Here is a 12,078-nt window from a genome sequence, read left to right on the forward strand (position 1 = left end):
CTTTCATATTTTTGGTACTCTGATTTTTATACATACAAATAACAAATACAGGAACTTGTTTTTTTTTTTCATTTTTCTCACAATGCATATAATCAGTGGGCAAGGGGAAGAAAGTCTTTCAGGTGATCCCGTGTGGCAGTGTGTGTATGTGTGTGTGTGTGTGCGTGCGTGCGTGCGCGTGCGTGTGCGTGTGTGTGTGTGTGTGCGTGTGTGTGTCTGTGCAGGTGAACACGAACCAATTCGCCCGAGATCTTAAAGCAACATCCAAAAAAAAAAAAAAAAAAAAAAGAAAAAGGAGACGCCTGCAGGAAGAGCCGCCGACTCTCTGCAAACCTAACGCGTGAAAACACAAATCCCGGCAGGCGGAAGAAAAAAAAACAAACCTAAAAAAACAACAAAACAAACAACCCGAAAGAAAAAAACAGAGGCCTGCCCTCTTTTTTCCAGTCCTTCCCGTGTCTTTCTCTCACCTCTTCCCTCTATCCTCCCTCTCTCCTCCCTCTCTCCTCCCTTTCTCTCCCTCTCTCCCTCTCTCCCTCTCTCTCTCTCTCTCTCTCTCTGCTCTAGCGGGTGAGTCGTACCCTTTTTTTTTTCTCCACACCGTTATAGCTGCCCGAGGGAGGGAGGGAGGGAGGGAGGGAGGGAGGGAGGGGAGGGCGCGCTTGTTTCCCGTTTTTCTTTTTTTTTTTTTTTTTTTTTTTTTCAACCCGTTACTTAATTAAAAAGTCTTCATTTAAATGTACTGTATTTCATACAATTTGTACAAATATGTTCAAAGTTCGTGTCAACCCCCCCCCCACCTCCTCCCACGGCAGAGGAGAGAGACGGGAGGGGGAGGGAGGGCGAGCCAGGAGCGGGGGGGCGAGGGGGGGGGGGGGGGTCCTGTTACACAGGTGAAGAGAGGTGGGGGAGTGCGGGGGGGGGGGGGGGCATCATCAAAGCAAGCTTTTTGCAATATTTGCGTCTTTGCGTGCGTGCGTGTGTGTCTGTGTGTGTGTGTGTGTGTGCGTGTGTGTGTCTGTGTGTGCGTATGTGTGTGTGTGTGCGTGTGTGTAAAAATGGCTTCTTCTTTGTACAAAAATTCCCTATCCTTTGGGGGAGCGGGGTGGGGGGGGGTGGATTGGGAGGAGGTGGAGAGCTGTGTGTGTGTGTGTGTGTCTGTGGTGGGGGGGGGGGGGGGGGCGGAGGGCGGGTGCGGGCGAGGGCCTCCGCCTCGGTTGGAACAGCTTTCCAAAAAAAACAAAGACAGAAAAAAAACACAAAAACAAAAAACCCGAAACGCGCTGTCGTAGAGGTCGGTCAAGTCGGTCTGCAGGAGCGTCCGTGTCGCAGAGAGGTACACTTCATCGATGCATCCATCGATTGGTTATTATTATCGTTTGTGTTGCCGTTGTCGTCGTCATAAAAAAATACCGGGACCAGAACGGGGGGGCCCCAAAAGTTCTGTCTCTCTCTCGCTCTCTCTCTCTCGCTCTCTCTCTCTCTCTCTCTCTCTCTTTACGTCTCGGAGAGTCCCAGGGGTCGCCGGGTTCTGGGGGAGGGCGGGGCACGGGGTGGTGGGGGGGTCGGGGGGGGGGGGGGGGTCGGGGGTTGCCAAGGGGGAGCAGTTTGTTTGCCTTGTCCGTCGCCATGCCGACGAAGAGGTACAAAGGGGAGGACAGGAGGTTGGGTGGTGATGGTGGCGGGGCCGGGGTGGGGGCGTGGGGGGGTCAGGAGTCGAGGACACACCGCAGGAGGGAGATCGGGGAGAAGGGGGGCGGGGGAGGTGGGGGGTCTCGGCGTGGCGGGGTGGCGGGCGGTCGGGGCGGTCTAGCCCATGGCGGTGACCATACTGGAGGGGTGGTGGGACACGAAGGGCAGGCCGGCGGAGGGGTGCATGGGTGTGGGGGTGGTCAGCATGTGGCCGGAGTGCGAGAAGGGCGGGAAGGAGGACATGTGGCGGGAGAGGGCGGCGGGGCTGAAGGAGCTGCTCTTGTCCATCAGGCTCTTGGAGAAGTCGTCCATGCTGTCGTGGGACTTTTTGCTCTTCTTGGACTTGCTGGACATCTTCCGGTTCCTGGTCTGGATGCCCTCCTTCTTCATGGTCAGGGGCCGGTTGATCTGGGGGTGGGGGGTGGGGGGTGGGGGGGGGTGGAGGAAGAGGATAACTTAGGTTAGCTTAGGTTTAAGGGCTGAGGCAGAAGACCAAACTTGTCAAGACGTTGGTATTCAACGTTCAACACAGTTAACCACATTGACGTTTCTGGGTTGAGTTTTCGCATGGAACACAAGGACAAGGGCACATCGGATCTGGTGACTGGCTGTGGGGTGGTGGTGGTGGTGGGGGTGGGGGGGCATCATTGGACAGGCTGAAATTTTAAATTAGTTAACGACAGATGGAGTTGCGGGAGCCATAATGATATGTAATGAAATCTCAACATGGGAATCATGGGAACGATCTCGCTGTCCCGTTGCGGACAAGACGGTTCTTTCTCCCCGCGTCTCTGCGTCTCGGCGCGTGCGTGTGCGCGCGCCGCGCGTGCGTGCACGTTTGTGTGTGCGGCGGCGACTCCGCATTCATCTGGATTTGAAACACTGATTCCCTTAAGCTGGACCGAATTTGAAGCTCCCGGCCCCGCCAGGAAAAGGAGGGAAGATAGAATTTATGTGGAGGAGAAACGGGAACGGGCCTGGCAGCTCGCGTGAAGCCAGGCAACTGTGGAAGCACATGGCCATGACAGCCGTCGGCGGCGGCCAAACTCCTCAGCTCCTCTCCACCCTCCACCTCAACCGCGCCGCCGTCTCCCGGGGCCAAGATGGCCCCGACCATATTCCGGCATAGGTTTAGCCCGCGGAATGAGAGCTGGATGATAGAATTCCAGCACTGGGCAGGATTATGAGGACGGGCGGATGAGGCCGGCTGCCTTCCTGATCTTTCTGAGCGCTTCTTCCCGGGGGAAATGGGAAGAGGGATTTCTGCTTTTACTCTTTTGCTCTGTCTGAGACATCGGCATTTTTTATTCTGTTTCATTTTTTTTTTTTTTTTTGCTGACTCTTTAGGCAGAGTGGCCTAGATGATTAGCGGAGGGCAGAGTAGCTGTAACATCCGTCCCCCTCCTGCCCCCAGTGATGTGGTTTCGCTCTCTAAGATGTGGCTCCATACTCGGGGACTTTCTCTGCCGTTATTCCCCAACCCCACCCCCCCCCCCCCCCCCCCCGGGCCTCGCTTCTAGCTTCCTACGCCAAAGCCCGGCCTTCCTCTGTGCTCTTTGATGCCGAGGTGTCTGCCATTTCACACCGGGACCCGCGGGCCCCTCAAGCCCCGGGTCCGCAATACAACTATCTTTCCAGGGCATCGAGCAAAAAAAAGCCTCGATGGTCGTTAATTTCAGTCAATGGCAACGACATCCGCGCGTGGTGAACGTGGCAACCCACCCTGCACACACAACATACACAACGTACCTCCACAAACCAGAAGCTATTGGATGGGGTGGGTTGGGGGGGTTTGCGGATAGACAGCATGAGGACAGACACCTTTTCACCTGCAAGACGGGACAGAAGAGCTAAAGGGAGCATCCGTCCTGTGCTTTGGGTGTCAACACAGCTCCGCGTCGTATGGCAACTTTTCTGTTTGTGGCGGGCGATGCCTTATCAGAGCCACAGTGTTTGCAGGACACAAGGGATTGCTACCGTGCTGTGTTATGATATGATTCCACCCCCCCAGACAAAGTGGTTTGGGGGGGGGGGGGGGGCGAGGGCTGGAGTTAATTCCCCATGAAAAATGTGGAATTTCTTTCAATGGGAGCGGCGAGACCCAACAGAGGGCCGGATTTGGCCAAAAACAAACTAATTTTGCAGTTACACCGAGGGCCCGGGTCAGTTCCAATGCTAATGTGCAACCGGGCGGTGGTATTCTCCTCCGCCCCCCCTCCCCATAACCTCGTCCTGAATTGTTTCCTCCCATACCCCCCCCCCCCCCCCCCCCCCCCCGCCCCCCCGAGTCCAACCCCAGCAATCGGCCAGAGCAACATGGGAAAAGGATTTCACTGGGAACGCTCGCTTGACAAGTGAGGAAGAGGAGCAGGATACGCTTCCCCCTCGAACACAAGAGGATATCAGACAAAGGCTCTACCTTTATATCTTTAACTCATTATATCAGTGGCATGCATAAATATAATGTGAATGTTTCAGGGAATATATTATTATTAGTAGTAGTAGTAGTAGTATTAATAATAATAATATTATTATTAATATTATTATTTTTGTTGTTATGTTGTCTTTGTTGTTATCAGTATCGACTACAATACCATTTTTATTCAAAGGTACAGCTGTGGACAGAGCTCTGTCAGAGCGAAAAACAGAGGAAGAGAGCGCGAGAGAGAGCGAGAGAGAGAGAGAGAGAGAGAGAGAGAGAGAGAGAGAGAGAGAGAGAGAGAGAGAGATAAAGGAGTCCCTGGGGTATTCAGATTGAGGATGTGAAATGATGTGGTGGAGGCACTAACCAACCGTGCGCCCCCAAAACGAATCAGAAGGATTGGTGGTCATGGGGAAGTGGGGGGTAGGGATGGGGGGTGGGGGTTGGGTTCCAACTCCCTGGCGCGGCGGACGGATGGAAGCCAAAAGGCCGGAAATAAAAAAAATATATAAAAAAGATCATCCAGGAAATTAATGGAATTTTAATTAAGCCTTTCTTTAATATTCAAGGGAAAGGAGAAGAAGAAGGGTAAGAAGGGAAAAAAAAAAAAAAAAAAAAAAAAAAAAGCAAACGCTGTGGGCTCAGCTCGACTCTCTCCGCACACACACACACACACTTAAGATTCTCACTTACTGCCAATAATTCCTATTTAATTCTGCAGCATTTTGGCCCCCCTGCCGCAAATGTTCTGCAGATAAATATTCATATTTCATAGTCAAGGTGTGTGTTGTGTGTGTGAGGGGCGGGGGGTAAATGGAGCATGATATAGTGTGGGAAATGAGCAGATGTGGTGGAAGTGAGGGGGGCGGGTGGAGTAGAAGAACATGCTTATAATAAGTTAGTAAATGTCTTACTATAATGTATAGGCAGCTGTTTTGCTTACATTGTGGAGTTTGAAGTACAGGCCGCACGCATTACACACCGGGTCCCCATTGGCGTTCCTCCGCCACAGGGTCGTCGTGGTGGTCTGACAGTTTGCGCACGACGTGCCCGCCCGCCTGGCTGCAGACTGCGCGCAACACACACATGCACACACGTAGAGAGAGAGACAGAAGAGAGAGAGAGAGAGAGAGAGAGAGAGAGAGAGAGAGAGAGAGAGAGAGAGAAAGAGAGGAGGGGGTGTAAGACACACGTCCAAAATAGGCCTCCAATTATATGTATATATGAAGTATAACACAGCAAAATAAAATCTTAAAATCCGCCCATTTGGGATTTTATGGTAGGTATTTAGCAGGGTTTCTAAAAAAAACGAAATTAAATAAAGAATAAAATGAAAATTCAAAATATTTCAAATAAAATGAAAATAGCAGAACAAAGCACGCATCATTTCTGGAGAATAAATATTAGAGAATAAAGAGAGACATTAAAAGCAAGTAAGTTTCTCTGAAATCAAAGCTATTCAAATCAGATTTACACTAGTGTGACAAGAAGGCCTGGGAAAAAAAACAGCGGATTAATTAGGCATGACCTTTTATTTTAAAAAAATAAACATGATATGTCTGAACATGGAAGAAGAAGAAGAAGAAGAAGAAGAAGAAGAAGAAGAAGAAGAAGAAGAAGAAGAAGAAGAAGAAGACAAAGACGAAGACAAAGATGAAGAAGAAGATGAAGAAGAAGACGAAGAAGAAGACGAAGAAGAAGACAAAGAAGAAGAAGACAAAGAAGAAGAAGAAGAAGAAGAAGAAGAAGAAGAAGTAGAAGAAGAAGAAGAAGAAGAAGAAGAAGAAGAGAGACTTGGTTAAATAAATAAGAAATCAAATGACAGTGGCGATGCTGTGGAGGTGGATGCTGTGCAGGATGACAACCAAATTATTTTGGTAGCCGTTTTTTGTCGTTGTTTTTTTTGCAACGCCAATCAAAATAAATAAAAAAAGGGGGGGGCGTGTTCTAAGTTAGGCTCACTGATAAAAATATATATATATACATATATATATATAAAATAAAAAATAAAATAAAATCATCATGTGAATTCGCTTCAATGAGAAATAATGACTCAATTCCAACCCGCTTGACGTTCTAATCTCTTTAAAAAAATAAAAAATAAATCAATAGACAGGTGACCGAAAAAAAAGGGGGGGGGGGGCTATATTATCTCGCGGAGGGATATCCAATTCATCGCATGATCAAATCCTCAAATATGAATAATCAATCATTTCATTTCATCAATTATTTATTATCATTATTATTATCATGATTATTATTATCATTCTTATTCTTATAATTCTTCTTCTTCTACTCCTTATTCCTATTCGTATTCTTATTCTCATTCTTATTCTTAATATTATTCATTTATTTGAACATTTTTTTCCCCTCTATCCATCATTATTTTCTTTCTTTCTTTCCCTTTTTTATTTGCAAATCACTCCCCCTCCTCCTCCCTGATTGGGATTCCGCTCCCGTTGTGTTTAGACTGGGGAAGCGGGCCCGTGTTGTTAGAAGCGCCTTTATCTGCGCTGCTCAGATATCCGGCAGCTTTTTCCTGGGAAGTCTGCTTTTTACATTAGAGGGGACGAGGGGGGGGGGGTTAGGGGGCTGAAGGAGCGGTGTTTAAAGTGTGCTTTAAAAAAAAAAAAATTGTCCGAGAAAGTTTTTTTTTTATACATATAACATAAATGGTATAGGGAAAGTCCTTCTATTGGAGCTGAGGGTGGCGCGTACATCCCTATAATGAAACGCCAAGTTAGAACATGGAGCTCATCACCCTCTACAAAATAGACAAAAGGATGCTTTGCCTTTTTTGTGTCATTCTTGTATAATAATCAGGCATTGGAGGCGTGACCCCCCCCCCCCACCCCCCAAGAAATGCATGGAATATGCCTATGTCGTTCCCGATTATATAGAATATACAGTAATATACAGGGCGTTTTCTCTTCTTTTTTTTTTTTTTTTTTCTTATTTTGGGAATCAAAAAAAGCTGAAGCAAATAATAAATAATTATAAATAATAATAATAATAATAATAATAATAATAATAATAATAATAATAATAATAATAAAAAAATGAGTTTGCTAGGGTATCTTGAAAAGAGAGACCTGCACTTGTCGGGTCAATTTCCTGCAGCTAATACTTCTTCCTGCATAGAGAAAGAGAGAGAAACGGAGGCGTCATCAATAGAAACGTGGTAGCCACGTACCAGTCGTCGCTTGGGCTTGATGAGAGGGCGGTTCTGCCCGTTCATCTTGTGATACAGTCCGCACGCGTTGCACAGATAGTGACCCGTGCCGTCACGCCTCCACAGCGGCGTGGACGTGGCTCCGCAGTTCACACACTCTCTGCCCTCTGCAAGGACGCACAATACGGACACACACACACACACACGCACACGCACACACGCACACACACGCGCGCGCACGCACGCACGCACGCAGGGAGGCACGCACACACACACACACACACACACACACACACAAGACGTGGGGAAAGAAAATGTTGTGGTAAATTGGTCCCTGAACCCGACTACTACCCCCCCGAAACAAACACAGTTATCATTATTATTACTGTTCGTTGTTACTAATAATAATGCACTGGATCGGTGACATCAACGCTGGAAGAAAAGAAGGTTTTAGTGCAACATAGGATAGGATCAACGGCAATATGAATAAGACACAAACAACAACATTGATGATTATTATGATAATTGTAAAAAATAATAACAATAACAATAACAATAACAATAACAATAATAATAATAATAATAATAATAGCATTTACTTTGTTATTCATTATTCCATAGCATAAACCAGTTGCATTAAGGTCCATTAAAACACAAGTAATTTCAAAAGTACAGTCAATTAAATTCACGAGTTTCTAATGTGAATACAGAATGTTTACATCCATGATGGTCCATGTCACTGACTAAAATATATGGCAAAAACGAAAGCACTATTTTTTCCTTTAGCGTCACAACCTCTCCTTTCAATAATAATAATAATAATTATTATTATTATTATTATTATAAGTAGTAGTAGTAGTAGTAGTAGTAGTAGTAGTAGTAGTAGTAGTAGTAGTAATATTATTCGTATTATTATTATTATTATTATTATTATTATTGTTATTATTATAATGATGATGATCATCATCATCATCATATTTTAATGAGAGTAATCCAGTGAGAGTTTTGAAACGAGTGAAGCAGCAGTTTGGCTTTGACTGACACTAATAACTGTGTATTCTCACTGAGACAATGAAACTGAAACACCGGCGCACGACACCAGATTATTTGAAAGCATTGAGCATTTTTTTTCTTTAACGGATCTGCACTTCCTCATTTCAATGCCAAAAAAAGGCAAACGCCTGCATGACTGTGACTTGTTCCGAGATGGAGTTTGCGTCACTTCTGGTTCTTCTGTTAAGACGTGATGTGCGAGGATCTCGGCGCTTCTCAATCGATTATTATTATTATTATTATTATTATTATTATTATTATTATTATTATTATTATTATTATTATTATTATATTGGCATTTCCACTTCTGTGTGTAGTTCTTTTGCCTCTAAGAATTTTGGCTTACTCTAAGGAATATCAATTTTGAGGGATTGCTATTATTATGAATAATATTATAAGGCTATTATTTTTGTTATTTTTTTATGTTATTATTATCATAATCATCATTATCATTTTTATATGATTATTATTTAATTTGGTATTATTATTATTATTATTATTATTATTATCGCTGTCATTGTAGATGCGTGATTAGCGCTCTAACCCTGCACTGATAACCTTATTAAAGCGAAGCCCCCTTAAAACCGAGAAGCATCTTTAACCGCACATTATATCACATCATCCTCGAATTAAAATCATCATCATCATTATTATCATTGGTGTTATTATTGTTATTATTCCAGCGTGTGAATAAGCCCGATGATATGCATCGGGCTTAATCCTCCACTTTTTACACACACTGCCATCAAAGCACTGATAATAATCTCATTACAGATAACGGGGGGGAGGGTTTTTTGTTTTTTTTCTTGCAATATCCCAAAGAAATGAATAACAATAATAATTAATACATATATAATAATAATAATAATAATAATAATAATAATAATAATAATAATAATAATAATAATAATAATTACCCCTTACAATTTCGACACCCCCCCCACCCCCACCCCACCCCCACCCATTCCCCTGCCACTCCACTCTATCCTAGTGTCACAGTGGCTGGTTCACTCGTGATTTCCAGTGAGTGCACATTACAACTCGCATCCGGAGCTCCCCGCGTAAACAATGCAACTGTCGCGGGCACCAGTCTGACAGTAATGGGATTATCTTAAACATATAAACGGACTAGAGAGACTGGAGAGAGAGAGAGAGAGAGAGAGAGAGAGAGAGAGAGAGAGAGGGGGGGGGGGGAGCGGCGGTCACACAGAAGCCCCCCCACCCCCACCCCCACCACCCCCACCCCCCCCCCCCCCTCTCTCTCTCCCCCTCTTTCTCTTTCTCTCTCTTTCTCTTTGGGTGAAAGTAAAAAAAAGAGAGAGAGAGATAAACCCTAACCCTAAATTAAGCCTACACACTATGAAGTCATTTTGCGCCGTGTTGATTTAATTTTTTAGTAAAAAAAAAAAAATGTTCAATTGATTTTTTTCCATTCCGGGTGTGTGTGTGTGTGTGTGTGTGTGGGGGGGGTGGAGGGGAAGGGGCTTTTCTATTATGTATTGTTATTATTGTTGTTTTTTTTGTCATCTTCTTATCCCAAGACAGGTCATCGTGTCAACTTAACTGGCGTGATAACGTTAAGCATGTTGGCGAGTCGAGTTTATAAACTGGATATTTGTGAAATAAGCGTAGGAAGAGACGACGCCATATTTTTTTCATATGATTATTATTTTTAGTTTATTATTATTATCCTATTGTATGTTATTATTATTTGTTGTTGTTGCTGTTGTTGTTGTTGTTGTTGCCGCCGTTGTTGATGTTGGTGTGGTTGGGTTTTTGTCTACCTAACGTCTTTTAATGAAACGATGTACGGCCCATTGAGGCGGCCCTGCCTGTCTGAAGGAGAGGTTGACGAGATGGAGAATGGATGGGAATCGGGGTTACGACCACAGCGACTGTGAGATGAATAGACATGGATATCATTCGGGCTGAAATATCGGGCATGTAAGTATGTATATAGATATAGATGGAGAGATATAGATATATAAATACTGGTTAAGAGCAAATGGTAGTAAAGCGCACGCCTACCTGAACAGGACCTGGTTTTTGGTCTCGTTTTGGAACCATAACTAGAAGATGACCCACCTATCAGGCTACTCGGTGGGAAGAGGCCTGGGCCGTATTCGGGGACGTAGGGTGGGTATGTGGCGATGGGGTGGTGGGCGGAGGAGCCCCCCGCTCCGATAGACGCCATGCTCCGGCTGTGAGCGGACTCCAGTTTCATGCTCTCGGCCAGGGTCACCTGGTACTTTATGCACTCCTTGTCCTCTTGGCGCCCGGGGCCCGGGGCGGAGAGGCCCGGGTCCGGGGACACGTCCTTGGGGGGGGTCGGGGGGAAGGTGAAGAGGTGCGGACTGGAGTGGCCGGCGGACAGGGAGGAGGAGGAGGAGGAGGAAGCCGGCGGGTACACGGACAGGCCGGCCGGGGAGCCGTGGTGCAGCGGGTTCTTGGGGAACGGGCTGAGGTTCCAGGGCGACGCGCTGTGGTGCGGTCCGATGCCCTTGCCGCCCTCCAGCCACGGGAGCGAGCCGTGCAGTAGCGACGGACGACACACCTGGCTGCCTGCGTCGCAACATAAAGGAGGAAAACATGACAAAGTGGCCTTATTCTCCAATGCATTTTCGATGGTTTCGGGGGAGGAAATGGCAATGCATGAAATAAATTCACTTTTCAATTGCATTTTTTTTTCCCCCTGTACATTTCACATGCTTTACATTTTCTTTGGGTCATTTAAGTCATTTTAAAGCCAGGAGTCGGAGATAACCCCGGGGCGCACGCTGCCTCGCACGTAAATCCGAGAAACACATTATTTTGCAATGCGTTATTTTCTTTCTGTATCAGAGGGGCCTCGCTGCAGGCAGTTTTTCTTTTATGCCGGTAGTGATCGATAGCTGTTGGTAATAATTTTCCACCAAATGGGACGTCCCCTTAATCATTATCAAAGTCGAGTCGGGGATCTCTGCGGCTTGCACGCTGAGCGAGTGCAGTGTGTGCGTATGAGAGAAGATACTGCAATAATAATAAATAAATAAATAAACATCAGTTTCTGTTTTTCACCCTCAATGGAATAGATGTACAGTGGCGGCGATTTAGTGAACATGGCGTCTCACTACATCATAAAATACCAAAAAATCTAAACCCTATTGTAATTCCGCATGGGGCGTTGCTTTGTAATAAAGACAAATGTGAGATATATACAGAATATTAAGGATTTCTACTTACTGTGTGGAGGGGGAGGGTACCTCTGGACGGCGCGGACTGAGTTCCCATAGTACGGGGAAACGTGGTTCCCCTGTCCATCGATATTAAACAGTACATCCACATCGTCAGCCAGCGGATACTGGGAAGGGTCCATGTACGAGTGACCCAGGCCGGGGTGGTGCGAGCCGGGGTGCTGCTCGTTCAGCACCGCGGGGTGATGGCTCATCCATCGGGGTTGATCCGCACTTACTTCCATGGCTGATTTTTCAGCGAATGTTCATGCACGCCGTAATGATAACGAGTATTATACTTATATTAGTAATAATAATAATAATAATAACAAAAATAAAACGCGAGGCGAGTTCAATGGGTGTGGAAACACTCGGTCCCCCAACCCCGGGAGAAAAAAAAATGCCCCCCCCCCCTCCCCGTTCGCTTAAATCCAACAGGTTCCGTCTTCACCTGGAGAGAACGAGAGAGAGACAGGAAAAAAAAAAAACAATTTAGCCTACATAAAAAAAAAAAATGCAAGGAAAGC

The 12,078-nt window shown here is 45.9% G+C and overlaps 1 protein-coding gene across 1 annotated transcript; it reads right to left on the reverse strand.

Moving 5' to 3' along the window:
• Window positions 1-1,809: 1,809 nt before the first annotated feature.
• gata3 (GATA binding protein 3) lies at window positions 1,810-11,796 on the reverse strand (the record flags this gene model as incomplete). The annotated part of the gene is made up of 5 exons (XM_080022547.1): window positions 1,810-2,100; window positions 5,058-5,183; window positions 7,308-7,453; window positions 10,368-10,901; window positions 11,562-11,796. 5 exons carry the CDS (start codon window positions 11,794-11,796, stop codon window positions 1,810-1,812), a joined length of 1,332 nt encoding a protein of 443 aa, XP_079878673.1.
• Window positions 11,797-12,078: the final 282 nt, after the last annotated feature.

Source organism: Zeus faber, assembly GCF_960531495.2.
Source record: "Zeus faber genome assembly, chromosome: 21".
Taxonomy (NCBI): domain Eukaryota; kingdom Metazoa; phylum Chordata; class Actinopteri; order Zeiformes; family Zeidae; genus Zeus; species Zeus faber.